Source organism: Lepidochelys olivacea (assembly GCF_965140295.1).
Source record: "Lepidochelys olivacea isolate rLepOli2 genome assembly, chromosome: 5".
Lineage (NCBI taxonomy): Eukaryota > Metazoa > Chordata > Testudines > Cheloniidae > Lepidochelys > Lepidochelys olivacea.
Genome location: NC_140415.1, coordinates 111,766,554 through 111,784,600, shown reverse-complemented (window position 1 = coordinate 111,784,600; position 18,047 = coordinate 111,766,554). Strand labels below are relative to the sequence as shown.

Below are 18,047 nucleotides of genomic sequence, written 5' to 3'. Positions count from 1 at the left end.
CTCTGCCCCACTCCTCCCCCAGGAAGGGGCAGGGTGAAGAAGCTTGGTCCTGCCAGCTGCTGCTGCAGGGCAGGCAAGCTCCCCCGTCCCCTGCCTCTTCCCCCAGCGTGCTGCATTCCTGCCCCATCTCCTCTCCCTGCCGCAGATCAGCTGATGGCCCTTGTGAGGGAGGGTGAGTGAGAAGCAGAGCCGCGGCACATTTGCTGCTTCTGGGAGGAGGTGGGGACGGGGCCTTGGGGGAAGGGGGTGGAATCAGGGCATATCTCCTCCAGCCACCTGCCGTGAGCCACTCTGGACAGGGGGCTGGGAGCACCCCCATGACCCCAGCCCACAGCCCCAGTCCCCTACCCTGACCCCTGCACCTCCCACACACCCAGTCCCCTACCCTGACCCCTGCATCTCCCACAACCCCAGCCCTGACTCCAGCCCCTCCCCACATGCCCCCAGCCCTCTTTCCTGACTCTTGCACCCCGTACACCCCATGCCCTGACTTTTGCACCCCCCACATTCCCACCCCCACCCTGAGCACCAAACAGGAGCTCCTGCACACACACACACACATTCCCACCTGCACTCCTTGCACCAAATGGGAGCTGCCCAGGTAAGCGCTCCACACCCAAACCTCCTGCCCCAACCCTGAGCCCCCACCCTCATTCTAGCTCTTGGCCAGGCCCTTCACCCCCAGCCCTGTGCTCAGTGCACTCCCACCCTGAGCTCAGTGCAGAGAGAGAGGAAGAGAATGGGCTAGAACCAGGGAGAAGGTATGTGGGCAGGGCCGGGATCCCAGACTGGCAGCGGGCTGAGTCTGGGGTCCCGGCCGCTGGACCTGCTCAGCCCGCTTCTAGTCTGGGGTTCTGGTTGCCGGGGTCCCAGTTGCCAGGGTCCCGGCTGCAGGCCCTGCTCAGCCCGCTGCCGGCCTAGGTGAACAGAACCCCAGGCTGGCAGCGGGCTGAGCGGGCCAGCGGCATAAGATCAGCATTTTAATTTAATTTTAAATGAAGCTTCTTAAACATTTTGAAAACCTTGTTTACTTTACATATGACAATAGTTTAGTTATATAATATATAGACTTATAGAGCGAGACCCTCTAAAAAAACATTAAAATGTATTAGTGGCGCGCAAAACCTTAAAATTAAAGTGAATACATGAAGACTTGGCACACCACTTCTGAAAGGTTGCCGACCTCTGATTTAGAAAATGGCATAGAGAGTACACTTATAAAGTTTGTGGATGATACCAAGCTGGGAGGGGTTGCATGTGCTTTGGAGGATAAGACTAAAATTCAAAATGATCTGGACAAACTGGAGAAATGATCTGAAGTAAATAGGATGAAATTCAATTCTGACAAACGCAAAGTACTCCACTTAGGAAAGAACAATCAGTTGCACACATACAAAATGGGAAATGGCTGCCTAGGAAGGAGTACTGCAGACAGGGATCTGGGGATCATAGTGGATCACAAGCTAAATATGAGTCAACAGTGTAATACTGTTGCAAAAAAAGCCAATATCATTCTGGGATGTATTAGCAGGAGTGTTGTAAGCACGACAAGTGAAGTAATTCTTCTGCTCTACTCCATGCTGATTAGACCTCAACTTATGGCCAGTTCTGGGTGCCACATTTCAGGAAAGATGTGGACAAATTGGAGAAAGTCAAGAGAAGAGCAACAAAAATTATTTAAGGTCTAGAAAACATGACCTATGAGGAAAGATTGAAAAAATTAGGTTTGTTAAGTCTGGAAAAGAGAAGACTGAGAGGGGACATTTCAAGTACATAAAAGGTTGTTACAAGGAGGAGGGTGAAAAATTGTTGCTCTTAACCTCTGAGGACAGGACAAGAAGCAATGAGCTTAAAATTGCAGCAAGGAAGATTTATGTTGGACATTAGGAAAAACTTGCTGTCAGGGTGGTTAAGCACTGGAATAAATTGCCTAGGGAGGTTGTGGAATCTCCATCACTGGAGATTTTTAAGAGCAGGTTAGACAAACACCTGTCAGTGTTTTGCAAAGCTTCCTTATTTTTTCAGTGGGGAGTCGGTGGGTGTAGGAAGATGGGTGAGGGATTTGTATGATGTACATTTGTTTTTATTTAATTTAAAAATGTCCATCATAAATGCAACGCCTGAGATGAGTTATACTAACTTGACACCAATTTGGTCTGCATCATTCTGCTTGTGGGCAGCTGATCTGGTAGCACAGATGATGTAGAAGCTGTGAAACGGAGGGTACAATTATGAATGGGAACATATTTAGAGATAAATTTTGCCCTTATTTACTCCTAATCTATTCCTAGGAAAATTAATGAGAGCTGCATCTGAGAGGAGGAGTGAGCCTCTAGCCTGTAAGATTCTTGTTAGCGTGCATACAGATATATATATACACAGCAAGCAACTGAATAAAAATAAAGACTATTAAAAATAAGACTCTGAAACACAATATTGAAATAAAAGAAAGAAATCAGAACTCACCTGGTCTTTAAGCCTTAGTAGGTGAGTTGCAATCCGCAGCCTTTAATGATAGGTATTGTGTCTCCAGAAGATTGCAGGCTGATGCATCACACTGAGCATGACATTCTATTAATAGGCTGAATGCTTGTCTTATCCTGTTTACTTGGATCACTCTAGTTATGGCTCTGACCCTGCTCTGACCACGCTCCCATTGACTTTGATAGAAGCAGTGTTGGGGTCTGATAATACTAAAATAAAGGGAATTTTATGCTTTAGGATTGCCGCTCACTTTTAATGAATACGCTTTCTGAAATAAGACACTGAATGAACCGGCACTTAGCACAACCATTGTTCTTATACAAAGAGAAAATTAATTCACAGCATCAATCTGGTTATTCTGTCAGCATTATTTATTTGAAATATCAATACTTTCCACAATATAGTTTATACATCAAGCAGTAGGATTGCCTTCATTTCGTGGGATCCAGTACTGAAGTGGCACATCCAAAGCAGCACATTCAACCTCTGAAAGTGTCTGTACAATTTAGATAAATAGAACTCTGGATAACTAAACTAATAGAACTTTTACGACTGTTACAAAAAGAATGCTGATAAGCTAGGCACAGCACTGTCCACACAAAATGCTGGAAGGGTGGGGAAGATTAAAGAACGAACTAAACATACGGGAAACATTTTTGCGTATACGGCCACAAGTCTTTAATTGCTCAGCACAAAAATTAATTTTATTTAGTCCTCATTGAGGGCAGAATATGCACAAATGATGTTCAAAAAACACAAAGTAGACAAAAATAAAAAAGGACTGTTGGTTGTTGGTTTTTTCCCCGTGTATGAGTGTACTGAAGGCTCCCAGTGCTTGAATGGTGTGATTTTGTGCCAAAACTTTACATGAAATACATAACAGTTATGACAGTTTTATTCCCCAACCTGCCCTCTTGCTGGCATTTTGTTTATTGTGTTCAAAGTTTCTGAACAGCAGACACATTTGGCTTGTAACCCAAGCTCTTTATTACTGGCCTTTTCCTTTTTATAGTTTGTAATTTACCTGAAGATTGAACAGGCTTGTTATTAACAATCCAGAATATAAAACCAGTTGCAGGTAGGCAGCACACACAGTACAATAGTAGCTCACTTTCAGAGGAACTGTAGGGTCAACATTATACTGGCTCGCTGAGAACAGTAACTGATTCTAAATCATTTTGATCAGAAGACACAATGCTGGTGAGTCAATATTAGACCTGCGTGAGCCGTATCCTTGTGAAGGGAAAGATGAAATGTAAAGAACTTTTCCCCTCTTTTTTTATCAAGAACTAAGACTTAAAAGTAATACAGTGGTGATAGGCATTATCTTCCCAACAACACACTGGATTTCCTCTACTTCACTGAGTCATCACTTTTGCTTGCCATTGTTTCCCCAATACTATACAAACAATGGCTCTGGTTACCGCGGGCTGGCACACCATAGCATACAAATCCGCATGCCACGTTGTGCTGCCTCAGAAGATACCACGCATCACCACTATGCCGCATAACAACACGTAAACCCGAGATGCTCAGTGGGGCTTGATGACTTCAACCACTGCAGTTTGTACTTGTGAGGTGTAGTAAGCAGCAGTTTGAAAGCAGTGGTATCAACATGACTATCTGGGTCAAGAGGTGGTGAGTCAGCCATCCTAATGGGGCAAAGGTACCAGAATATCCACATAATTGATAGGGAAGAAGCCCGACTGGCCATGAAGCATCCCTTCATACCAGTTCTCATCAATCTGGTTAGTGAGGGTAATGACATCACCCTCTTTAAAGCCCAATTCCCCTTCATTTTCAGGGTCAAAGTCATACAGAGCTCGGCAGCATGGCTGATCCATTGGAATACCTAAAAAGAAGGGACACAATGAAACAGTGCTTAGAAATCTTGGTAACTACAGACTCTCCTGGTTATCATCATTAGCATGTTTCACCATTTCTATTACAATTCCCATTGCATTTACGGCTCCTTGACATCATCCAAAACTAGAACTAATAAAATGCCCTCAACACAGAGATCAATTTATGGTACAGGTACTTCTCAAACTCCCATATCTGAAGCTTTGCTAACTGGGTGTTCTAGAACTCCAAAAATAACAAGCTAAGCCAGGTCTACATTTAAGTGTTGCCAACATAACTCTGTCAGTTTGGGGTGTGATTTTTTTCATGACAAAGAAAAAGTCCTAATGTAGATGCAGTTATACTGACATAAAAGTACTCTTCTTGGTATAGCTCAGACCATGTCTACACTACAGACTTCTGACAACACAGCTATGTTCGTCAGGAGTGTGAAGAGGTGTGATCCCCAGGCAACATAGTTATTGCAGCAGAAGCCCCTAGTGTAGACACAGTTATACTGGCAAAACTTCACTTTTAATAGCTTCTTTCACTCAGGCAAAACTTCACTTTTAATAGCTTCTTTCACTGGGGAAGCTAATGATCCAACCAGCAGACCAAATTCAGTGATGAGTCCTGGTCATGTGCCACCTGAAGCACGTTGCACATATGCCAAGAAGAACTGGGATTCCTATACCAGTAGAGCATTTTCTACTGTAGACATGTCACTGAGGGAACTAGCATAAACAATACAAGCAAGAGCACTTGTTTTTTTGCTGGTACAACTGTATCTACACTAGGAGGGATGGCAGTATAGATACACCTGTACAGCTATATTGGCAAAACTTTTAAATGTAAACAAGGCCTAAGTGCTTGAGACTCTTTTTTTCCAATTCTCTCCCATTCTCATTTTTGTGGTAAGTGGGTTCTGAAGAGCCTCTTATTCTACAACTTTCAAAGCATTAAACTCTCTGGAGGTGCTCAGCAATTCACATGATGGGGCTCCTACTGAGGAACCGTGGCAACCTATTCTTAGCAAAGTGTCCGAATGAAATGCCAGTATCTACCCTGAGAGAAAAATCTAGTTTGTGGAAGATACAGCATCATCTGCATTTAACTCTTTTTGAATTTCTGTTTCTGTAGCAGAAAAAAGGGAAACTTACATCACATCAGTCCTAGTCCCAGCACAAAAAAAAAAAAAGTGAAGAAAAAATAGCTAGTGTTGTGACTGGAAGAGCATTAGTAAGTCACAGGCTGCACTCACGCACTAGGAATCTGTATCTCATCCCCTCTGGCACTGTGAGGGTGAGGAGGGGTGTTTGAAATTACAGGGCAGCTTCTAGCTGCTGTTACAGAATACAAAATGGAGGTGGTGTTGTGCATCCACATTGAGGATGTCAAACATGCACATCAAGATCTGACGGGGAGGAAGGAAATCCTGATTACAGAACTAGCGGGAGAAAACATCCAATCCTGCAAGGTGGTGTGTGCTTGCAATTCCCACTGGTGTCAATGGGAGTAGAGGGTACTCAGGGCCTTGCAAGATTGGGTTCAGGGAGAGAGAACACCCCTTATCATAATGACATGTGATGACAAAGTATTCCTGTAAGGAGCAAAGTGATGTCATCTTAACATGTGAACATTTTAAACAAAGCAATTACTTAAGTTACTAATAAGACATTTGTCACAGTTTATGCACTTTGTTTAATTTGCATTTCTCTCATCTGAACAATGAACATCAGTTCCACTTTTGTTCATAGTCATTTTCACTTTCAAGATCAGCTAAAATATCTGAGTTACAAAGACTGCATAGGAGTGCTTTTTGGGTGGGGGAAAAAGGGGGGAGCAGCGCGATACATGTTCATGGAAATCTTTCAATTGACCTCTAGGTTTTCTAAGTATCCATTTTTACAAAATCTAAATTTTAAGGAAAATTTTATGTGACCATCCCTTTAGGATGCTGTGATTGATGGAATCACTGGCCACTAAGCCACATATTTAATAAAATGGATCATCCTCCTCTCTAGGTGCTTGTACTATACCTAACAACATAGTATCTGAGCCCTTTATAAAGAGAACAGTGCCAGAGTTGGCCATTGGAGTAATTCCTTTAGTGTAATTGATAGTTTAGTTTCAATAGCTTTGCCCTCTTCTCCCTTATACCTTTACCCCTCCACCCTTCACTATGGCTGGTTGTATTCTGGTTGTGGGAAAGCTAAGTTGAAAAAGTGAACTTCATGCTTTTGCATCATAGCAAAAGATTCAGACAGACAAGACTACATTCTCCTTCCTCATTCCTTTTACCTGTTGGTTTTGGGGTGCTGGTCTGGGATATCCCTCCATTGTACTGGGTATTCTCACCACTGGAAAAATCAAGACTCATACGGGGTTTTGGCTGGTATTCTCTTCTGGGCTGAGTTGATGCTTCTTTTATTCTGAAAAATGTGAAGAAAGTTAAATATACAAAGGTAGTTTCTTGTCAACAGACCACACACTGAGATTAGTAAAAGATGGAGGTTTTTCTTCCTTTACTGCAAGGCTGAAGTTCAGGCTCGGTATTGGGCCACACTAAACAGAGTTTGGTATATGGAGTGGCCTCCAGCTGCTAGGTTAGTCTGCACTACAAAAAGCACATCATTTGACATCACTGTGTGGGGCTGCTAATTTTCTCTCCCATTATGAATTAGCATATTAGACTGGTTTGCCTTTGACTCATAGGCCTTGTCTTCAATGGCTACAAAAGGTGCATTTTTTAGCTCCAGATAACTAACACAGGTGACCTATCCTGAGGTAAAAACACAGCGAAGACCAGGTACTTTCATTTTTGCTGTGAGGCAAGCTCACCAAGGTCAACCCCTGCAAGCGGTATAAGGCTGTTTATTTCACTGTAAAACTGAAGTGCCTATTCTTCACTGTGTTTTCACTTCAGGATAGCTCATGCATGTTAGATACTTCCAGGTTAAACACACATTTTTTTTTTTTTTTTAGCAGTTAGGACAAGACCATAGTGAACGGAGGCTCTCATGAAAGGAAAGGACAAACAACATAGCCTCAGGGACATATAGTGAGGGCAGGTGCTGCACAAGCATCTCTGAGCCAGCTCTTCAGCTTGATTCTGACCCACAAGATCTTTGCTGTTCCACTTCTGGGCCTCACCTGAACAAAGGTGCTGCTTTTTGAGAGGAGAACAAGGGTGGATAAGGGTGAGATTACCACACTGATTTTCAAGACCAAAGTAATTTCATTTGTAAATGGGGACAATTATCTCACAGAAGGGGTCACAACTGCAATAGATACCCATTCTCCCAATGGCAATGTTATGCATTGTTCAACTCAATTAATGATTCTTTTCATTATAAGGTGATAAGTAAACAGTCTACATGGATTTGTCAAGAGCAAATCATGTCAAAACCTTATATCCTTTTTCGACAGGGTAACAAGCCTTGTGGATAGGGGGAAAGCAGTAGATGTGATATATCTTGACTTCAGTACAGCTTTGAATACTGTCTCATGACCTTCTCATAAACAAACTAGGGAAATATAGCCTAGTCAAACCTGCTATAAGGTGGGTGCCCAACTGGTTGGAAAATTGTCCTCAGAGAATACTTATCAATGGTTCACTGTCAAGCTGGAAGGGCATGTTAAGTGGGGTCCTGCAGGGATCTGTCCTGAGTTCGGTTCTATTCAATATCTTCATAAATGATTTGGATAAAGGCATAGGGAGTATGCATATAAAGTATGTGGATGATACCAAGCTGGGAGGGGTTGCAAGCACTTTGGAGGACAGGATTAGAATTCAAAATGATCTTGACAAACTGGAGAAATGATCTGAAATAAATAGGATGAAATTCATTAAGGACAAATGCAAAGTATTACACTTAGGAAGGACTAATCAATTGCACAAACACAAAGTAGGAAATGAATGCCTGGGAAGGGGTATTGCAGACAAAGATGTGGGGTTTATAGTGAATCACAAACGAAACGAGAGTCCAAAATGTAATACTATTGCAAAAGGCAGCAAACATCATTCTGGGATGTATTAGAAGGAGCATCACAAGCCAGATACATGAAGTAATTTTTCCACTCAGCACTGTGTCGTTAGAAGTTTTTAACAACAAGTTCGACAAACAAGTTCGACAAACTATACCAGAGTAAAAACCTTTGGATAGGACTCAGTAAGAGTTTTGTTTCAGTAATGTTGCTCAAACTTTGGTTTGAGCCAGGTTTGCTGCCATTAGTGCTAATGGTACAAAGCACATATATTAATATGTCTGCTATATGGCTTTTGTTGAAAATTCCTCTCTCACTTATGGCAGTTCTGATTCTTATATCCAGGGTCTGATCACCCTTTAAAATATTAATACTACTCAGCCCTAGATAGGTCTTTTCCTTTTCAGAGTGCTATAAAAGCATTAACTAAATAATAGAGCTGGTCAAAAATTTGATGAAAATATATGAAAAAAGTCATTAAAAAGTTTTGATCTTTTTTGACCAGTTTATAGAGAGGAGTTAATATTTTGCAAAAATTCAAAGTTCTGATGAAAAATTCTCAATCAGCTCTACTAATTAATCTTCACAAAGCTCATGTGAGGGAGGCAAGTATCATTTCCTCTCAAATTGTGAAACCAAGGCGGACAGGTTTAGTGACATGTCAAAAACCACACAGAGAGCCAGCATCAGAGCTAGGACAAGAACTCACAAGCACTGGCTCCCAGAGTGATGGCCAAACAACTCTACCATGCTAGTGTCTTCAAAAGTGTGATCTAAGCCTGTTTTTAATTTTTTCATTAAGATTAAAATGAAAAGACCAGTCCAGTATTGTAAACTCTCATGATTTTATTGCAAGTATCATGAAGTTCAGTATTTTTCTTACAACCCCAGCTCCTGGAATGATGTCATTTCATGGAAATCTGAGCTTTCATTTAAAAAACAAAACAAAACAAAACCACATTTCTAGCCCACATGGTTGCAGCAGAAAGCTTGGAAATGTGACCTGTGTGTACCCCAAAAGCTCAGAAAACCGGGAAAATAAAAAGAATGCGACATTAAAATCTCATGATTGTTTAAGCCAGTATCATGACTGCTGGGGACTTGACTCATAGATTTTGAACTCTTGGGGCTAGCAATACTGGAAGACCTGGGCTGGACTCTCAGTTCTTGTTTCAGGCTGAAAGAGGCTGGGAGTAGAAAGTGCACCTTGCCCCTAGAGGTAGGAAGGGCCCGCTTTGCATTCTTCAGTGCCAATACCTCAGGTTGATTAAGAGGTGGTAGCGATGGGATCTTTAGGAGCCAGAAGGTTTGTGGCCATGAAAAATGAGTGACCTAGGGGAGGCAGATAGGTGTCATTCCCAAATGAAACCCTTTTCAATGGGAAGTGCTGCTATATCTTGAAAAGTGACTGTAAAATTGGCATTGAGAGATTACATGTTTGTCTCTCAGTGACTGGGTATCAAATCAGCTCCATTTACAAGTAAAAAGCTTTCCCCCCATCGTGGTTGCTTTGCAGTGTACAGGAAATTCATTTCAGTTCTTTGCTACTTGCATAACACCATCAGTAAAAAAATCACGTAGGTCCAACTCTGCCATTAATGACATCTGGACAAGCCTATGGGTATGAAGGTTGCGCGAACCCAGGTGTAATCGAGGCATAACTGCTAGAAAATGTGGCTGGAAAGGTGTAATCAAGGCATAATTTGTTCTTCAGAATCTTTATTGCTGGTGATGATGAACAGTAACATATTTAAGCCATTGCTGCTGACCAGACTGGTGCAAGGAGCTCGAGATGCTGAAAGCATCCTGACCAGTTCTATAAACAAGGTAAAAAATCTAGACATTTACCAGATATGTGAAGAGAGCAGAGGGGGATCTGCACTGGGCTAGAGGCTGGCTGGCTTTGGGTCTTAAAGGGAGAGGAGGCATGTCCACTTTGGCATGTGCTTGTAACATAACATCTGGACTGTGACCCAACATGTCTGATCATTTTAATGCTTCTACACAATGCGTGAATTACGGTATTCATTCAGAATGGCTTGGAAATCCTTCTTTGCTGGCTGCTTACACTGTTCTGCAAACTGCAGCCAAAACCACCCTGCCAAGCAGTCTAACTGCCATAACAAGTTCTGTACATTATGCTCAAGCTGCAACTGAGCTAAGACAAATGTAGGAGTCAGGACAGTATAGGATGTGTGTGCTAGCAAACGTGTGCATTAGCAAATAATGAAATGGCAAGGCCTAGTGTTACTAGAAACTAGACTTATAGCATTGACAGCAGAAAATAAAAAACATGAAGACTTTGCTTTGTATTAAGTTTACTGAATGTGCGAGAACACTATATTAACATTAGCAGCTGTTCAGATTTATGGTCACTTCCTTCCATGTCCAAGATTTTAGGAGAAGAGTCATTCAGGATTAAATGGAACCAGAGAAGGCAAATAAATCCCTTGCGTTATCATCTGAGTTTCTTTCAGATCTGTTTTCCAAAGTGTGTGTGGGGGGGAGGGGGGACCGGGGGGTGGATGAGAGATTTTCTTTTTAAACAGCAATTGTCCTCTTTTCAAATGGAACCAATCTGTTTAATCTAGTTGCAAAGAACTGCATAAGTAACAACAGGTTTGTAACAGTAAAAAGACACGGTCAGTTCTGAGAGGATATGCACAGCCACAGGGGAGTAGTGGAACGGGGCAAACTCAATGCGACAACCCTTGTACAAATGGTGGCAGATCATGGGGATCCTCAAGACCCCTTTTGGGTCATGGAGTTCACTGTGTGTGCAGGGTGATGGGGAACAGGATAAAAAGATATTGTCCTTCAATTAGGATAATTTACAACTCATTTGCTTTTTAGAAAGCCAATGTAAAACTGATACATGCCAAGGCTCTGATTCCTGAAAGCAGATTAAGTCCATCCATCCAGCAAAGCACTTAAACATATGCTTAACTCCCATCACTTCAACTGGACAGAAGCACATGCTTTCAGTTAAGCACATGCTTTACTGAATAGGAGAGTTTTTTCTCTGAATTGGGGCCTAAGTCAGGAGCACTTGAATAAAAGTGCATGATTTTACTTACTAATGTCTCCAGCCAACATGAACATAGACTTGCAACGGTCTTAAATGACAGCACTATTATGACTGTAAAATGGAAAAGATCTTTTAAATGTCTTACAACCAGCACATATTTTGCCTTTGTAAGAAGAGTAAATTCCAGAGTCTGATGAGAAGTGAATGTTACCTCTCTTCCAACTTGGCAGTAACTTGCTGTAGGATCTGTGTTGCCTGTCTGTGGTACTTCAGCTGGGCTTCTACAAGAGCAGAAAGCTGACTCACTTGTTCAATCTGAGGATCAACATGAAAAATCAAGTCTTAGTTCAATACTGTTGAGCAGCATTATTCAAACAGCTTCCACGGAACATTACCGCGCTGACACTGCAAAGGTACCTTTCCTTTCTCTCCGTAATCTCGGCTCCGCTTTATAAGTCAGATAATAACTAGGGACCAGTTAAGCTTGGCTTATCTATTTGTTACTGCATATGGTTAGGCCACTAGGCCACATATATGGGGCCTGCAGCTACAGCTCTTTCTCAGCTGATCACCTCCATGGGCTTAGTCACATGTGCAAGGGGCCTCAAGACCTACCTCGTTCTGAGAATTCTGCGTACAGAAGAACGAGAAAAGGGCAATAAGGAAGGACGGCAGAAGGAACCTGCCCTCACATTGTGCAACCTGAGTTTGAGGCATGCAGAATGACGAGGGCCATAGCTCTGTTTTCCTTACACACAGGACAGTAGAGCTGGCTGGCCACATAGGGAAAGAGTAAAGTGCCCCTCAAAATGAGGTATAAGTAGTGGAAGTGCAGTCACTGTCTCTTCCTTAGGGAGAATGCCTCCCAGTGCTCCCTCTGGGGCAATGTGACTCCCCACAGAACTTCTTGACAGTGTCTGAATGATACAATCTAGGTCAAGACAAACTAGCCAAGTGGGGCTAGATAGAAAAATTAGTGAAATAAAAAAAAATATCCAGACTGTATTGAGCAGTTACCCTTTTCACTTGTATGCACTCCAAGACAGCTATATTTATTTTTATGTACATAGTTTCAGTTATATTAAAGCCCCTTTCCACTGCTCTGGCAGTATACAGGGGCCTTAAAGTGGGTATGAATTTAAATCTAAATAAGTCCACTCATTTATCTATTTCACTTGAAACACTGAATCTGTAGATTCAAGTGCATAGAAAATAAATAGAATATATTTCAGTTTAGAGGAATTCTTTCCTCCAAAAGAAGGAGTAACATTGACTTCTTTCGATTTTGCAGTTTTCAACCTTATTTATGAAGGGAAAAAAGACTCCAGTCTCTTTGGTTTCAGTTAATGCTACTCATTTTTCCAGCATAATGCTCAAGTCTCACCTATTCTATAAGCAGAAGTTACATTGCCAAGCCATGTTTGAGTAGTCATGTACCAGAGTTTATGGGAAATCATGACTTGTGGACAAGCATTTATATAATTCTGATCATGGAAATACTCTTTCTTTTGCCATAAATAACCTTAAACTGTTAGTGAGAATGAAATATTAACAGTGGAATAATTTTTCTCTCTCAGGTATTTATATGGCCCCCTTTAGCATAATATCTGAGTCTCTCACAATCCCCTGTGAGGTAGGAAAGTGCTATTATTCTCATTTTCCAGATGAGGAACTGATCAACAGAAAGGCTGAAAGATCGAAGTCACACATGAAGTCTGTGGTGGAGCAGGGACTTAAAGTCAGTCTAGTGCCCTCACCGCTGGACCATTCTTCCTCTCATTTCAAAACTTGGTTCAGAACATAAATAAGAGATTTCCTCACATCCATCTCCAGAAGGTTATACATGCTTGACTCGGCTATTTCTTTGGACTCATCAAATTTCTCCAGAGCTTGGCGTAGCTCCTCATCAGGAAGCCTGCCTTGTCTTTTCTTTTTGTAATCAAAGTCCAGGCGTCGACCTTCCATTTTCTTCAGGTGGTGCTGAAAAATATGAAAGGGAAATAGTGTATATATGATGGAAACTGTTTCCCAACTCCTCTTTCTTTGCTTTAAGTCCACTACATTCAGTCAGTCAACAGAGGTTGAAAATATATGCTGCCAATCTACTATACATAACACTTTTACCGGAGTAAAGGAGTATAGAAAAGCAAGGTAGGTTTACACTTCAAAGGGAGCACCATGGCATTTCATGTCAAAACATCAAAGCAGCTCCATCACAAAGTAATTTATAGAAAGAGTACACAATGGCAAATTGCAGTGACACCTAGAAACATGAGAGCTGATAGTAATTTATAGTTCTATTTATAATCTAGAATTATCTGCATATTGTGCATATCCCCCAGGAGTTTAGGAACAATTTTTTCTTTACATTCTAGTTTTCTTTCCCTGTGCAGATGAGGGGATAGTTTTTGCAGTTCTCACAAGATCAGCAGTGCATCTTAATTTCTGAGTGATTTATTAACTTACCAGACATCACTGCTGTCACTATACGTAGTTAGCAAATTCCATATTAGGTTCACTAAAGCATTTTTTAAAAGAGCAGGATAGAGAAACACCTGTCAGGAGTGGTCTAGATAATACTTAGTCTTGCCATAAGTGCAGGGGACTGGACAAGGTGACCTTTTGAGGTCCCTTCCATTCCTATGATTACCAATGCCACTGCTGGCCCAGGGGCTGAGAAAGTAAAGAACTAAAGCATGAGTATTTTAGTTTTCATTACCAAAATACAAGAAATAACTTGTGATCTGACATGATTCACTCAGCAAACATTAAGCAAACTTTTAAAACGTCAAGGTACCCTTCTGAGGCCCCAATTCTACACTTACACATATGCTTAACTTTATCCCGGGGGGGTGTCATTGAATGCACATGTGTGAAGTTACACACATGTAAGGGTTTGCAGAATTGGGACCCAAATTTATACCGACAATTGTGTGCGTGATATCACTTGCACCAGCAAAAAACAAATGTGTGTGTATATACAGCATTTGCACCTGCAAATAAAGTAACTGGCTGACTACCTAATTTGCACATGCAAATGAAGATTGTGTTTCAAATTCTGGGGAGTTTGTGGGTGCAAATCGCCAAGCATATAAAACTACAAGTGCAAATTCAGAGGCAGCTATTCAAAATCTGGATCTTAGGTAAGCCATCATTAACACTGGCCTAAATTATTTAAATGCACACTAGAAAATCACTTATAATTCGTAAGTGAATGTTTTATGCTAGAATTAGAATACAGCAGCAAGGCCTGCACAATAATGGATTTTTCAGGACAGACAATGTAGTTTGTCACTAAAAATAATGTTGGCATTTTGCTCCTGAACATTTTAGAAAGCCACTGAACGGAAGAAAATTGATTTGACTTTTATTATTCAAAGAGAAAAAATGAGGCCTTTTAGAGATTTACAAAGACCTTGAGCCTCACAGCTGAAGTAAGAGTCTTGAAAATATACAGGGTATTTATCTGGCTTTCCAAAATCATTCAACTCCATCTCTGGCAATACCTGTATTTCTCTCAGATCTTTATCATGGAGATTCTGCAGGGGATCTATGAAGTTCTGCTTCACTTCAATGTCCAAAGAATCTTTGACTTCAGAAAGCTCTCTCATAGCTTCCCCAACATCACCAAGGGCTGGGCCTGGAATAGAAGAGTATGTCTAGTTTACCTTAAATACAAACAGTGGGATGTGGTGCTGCATTAATACAGAACAGAGCCAAAACACAGAACTCAATTAAGAATAAAATTTAATCTTCAGTTTTAAATACATGGCAGAAAAATGAGGCATTGTGGGAAGGCCACAACTGATGTTACAGTTTTGCAGCCACAGAAATTGAACTGTACTTCAGAATCCAAGCTCCTTTTAAAAAAATAAATAAATAAATCAAAGGCCCACATGGTGGTAAAAGAAAACCTGCCAGAGATAAACCATCTACACCTGATGCAGTGTTGTCTTCTGTAGGCTGCAGATTCTGTGAAACAGTCATTCTACAAGAGGTCTGACCAGCCCTATTAATTTTAAATGGGGTGTGTTGACTCTGACCATTTATATGTCAAAATCATTAGCAATGTCACTGCTGAGCATTTTATCAGAATCATCATACTGACAATCTGACAAACTGACTACTTATCCTGTAATTTACGATATCCTAGTGACAAAACCTCCAGAAACAACTTCTAAAATGCAATTACTCACAGCCCAGTAAAGAATTATTCAGTGCTCTGAAAATTCAGATTTTAAGGACAGTGCAAAATAAAATTAATATTAAAAGCAGAGGGTATCCCCTGTACTGGCTATATTATTGATTTTTATATTTAATTCAATAAAATCCTCAGTTTCAAAATGTAATATAGAGTTGACCTTCATAAACAGAATACACTAGAAGTCAGTTGGAAGGGTGAGCCTCTGAAGATCAGAATCTAGATGTTTCAAGTTAAGCACCCAAAAATGGAGGCAAAATCCATCAACACTTTTGAAAATGTTAGCCTAAGTGACTTGCCCAGTGTCGTGCAGGAAGTCCAAGACAGAACTAGAAAAAGAACACAGGAGTCTGAACTCCCATTCCTATACCCTAACCACAGTACAAGCCTTCCTCTTTTCAGGGGATCAGGATTCTGTGCTTCTCCTCTCGAGTGGATAACATCCCAACTGCGAAGTTAGGGAGCTGCATTCCTTAGGGGGTCACATCTGGTATTAGATGTGTCATCATCTAATTTGGTTTGGTCTCAGCGCAGGCAGCTGGACTAGATGACCTACTGCAGTCCCTTCCAGCCCTACTTTTCTATCATTCTTTCTCTCACAAGGGGAAGACAGGACTCTGAACTCAGGTCTGGGCAGGTAAAGAATTTATTTTACTTTCACAATGTATTTATTTGTGGTATTAGGGCTATCAGTGCATTTTCTTAATGTTTACAGGCTTAAACAGTTCTGGTTAATAGTAGATGTATTTTTTTGTAAAATATCTTCCAATTCACCTTTAAAATTTTTTACTCATGTCCTCAAAGCAGTAAGGAAACAAAACTTGGCCAGTTTAAACAACTGTCACATCAAGAAAATCAAAAAGTCAAATTCAGTAAAGAGTCAGCTTTTAAGTTTTGCCCTCCCAAAGGGATATTTGAAGCAATAGTGAGAAAAATCGTATTTTAAGCAAAAAATATTTTGATCATTTCCTTTTAAAATGAAACTGCAGCACCATCACTACGCTATTCCCAAGGTAAGGCTAAATTTTTTTTAAATTCCTCCTAACATTAAATGCAGGTGTTGAGGCTCAAAGAAATTGGTTGTGCAAAACTAGGACCTGCAGAGCAAAGCAGCTGAAACCTTAATAAGGGACACTAGCTATATGAGCACTAAAGAATGAAACTTGTCCTTACTAATAGAAACTGTGTCTGGGGCAGTGTTAGCCACATATATGTTCCCAGAGCTTTCTTACTATGCTGGACATGGCTGGGGAAATTGTAGGGTGCACACTGCTGCTCTTCTAAAGCCCAGTCCTACAAAGATTCTGAGGGCCTCCTGGAAGGTGCTGAATACCCTCAACTCTCATTGACTTCAGTAAGATATGAGGGAGCTTAATACCCTGCAGGACTGGTTCCTTAGAGAGAATCCGCATGCTACATGCAACAGCACAAGTTCTAGGGGGTTAATGTCCTCACTTTGATCCTAGATAAGCAAGCCAGGCTTCCTTGGGGCAGTGATGCATCAGCAGGTCAAGGAGTTTAGCCCACCTCCCAATACCTTCAGTTGTTATGAAAGAGTCCAGCCCTATTGCTGGGAGAGATGATGGTCATTGCACACCCAGTGTAGCCACCAAACACCAGTGGTTTTGAACCTCCCCCACAACTGTGGTCCACAAAAACTACTCTTCTGATCTGTCCCATGAAGCAGTAGCAGAGAATCCAAACCTGGTTTGATACTTGGAATGGAGGAAGAGAGTCTAATTTTAAATAAATTGTTTATGAAACTAGGACCTGCACACCAAGAAAAGTAAGCCTGCCGAACAACAAATCCCAGTCATTAGCTTTGTCTTCCAAACAGAGGACCTCACCAACATATCATATAACCAGAGAGCCTGCTCTAGGCATCCAGAGGAATGATGACTAATACCTAGAAGCAGCATTAGTAGGTAGGAACCTATGGTATAGCGAGGCTGCCTTTTGCCTACACAGCAATTTGTTCAGATTACACTTTATTTAGCCAATCTGTTAAAAATATGGTTTGAAATTTAGCATGAGAGAGGGAGAGAGAGAACTGATTTTTAAAAAAGCCAGCACTGTTCAGCAGAATCAGTCCATGGCTGCTAAATTAATTAGTAGGTAATTTGGGTCTAGGAGGTTTAAACCAAACCAGAAGACACCTTTCTTCTGCAGATGTCTTCATGTCCAGGAATAGAATTTTATTAAAGCTTAGAATAGAAGAGAATTTTCAAGCTATTGTTCAAGCAACCTACCTGTTGCTAGTGTATAACTGACTGCACAGAGCTACACACAAATGGGCTATGGAGATACAACAAGAACCTGTTGTGGATGTAAGCTCACTGATTAGGCTAAAGATGACCTCCACTGATGAAAAGTATCTTCAGTATTCCTTACCCAGCAAAACTCCCAGTGACTTCAATGGGAGTTTTGATGGATAATGAATGAGAAAAGTGTGTGGACTAGTACCCTAAAATGTAGCAGCAAAAAGACCAGGTAGAGTGAGAGGAA

General features: G+C 41.2%; 1 protein-coding gene across 2 annotated transcripts in view; it reads right to left on the bottom strand.

Annotated features, from left to right (window-relative positions):
* Positions 1-2,837: 2,837 nt before the first annotated feature.
* The window catches only part of SH3GL2 (SH3 domain containing GRB2 like 2, endophilin A1), a 152,653-nt gene continuing 137,443 nt past the window's right edge, over positions 2,838-18,047 (bottom strand). For both annotated transcript variants that reach the window (XM_084628749.1, XM_084628750.1), the window contains exons 5-9: positions 14,848-14,981; positions 13,163-13,321; positions 11,553-11,656; positions 6,628-6,758; positions 2,838-4,336 (exon numbers count right to left, since the gene is read on the bottom strand). In XM_084628749.1, coding sequence (XP_084484875.1) covers positions 4,137-4,336; positions 6,628-6,758; positions 11,553-11,656; positions 13,163-13,321; positions 14,848-14,981 — 728 coding nt within the window. In that variant the 3' untranslated portion in view covers positions 2,838-4,136. The remainder of the gene's footprint in view (positions 4,337-6,627; positions 6,759-11,552; positions 11,657-13,162; positions 13,322-14,847; positions 14,982-18,047) is intronic.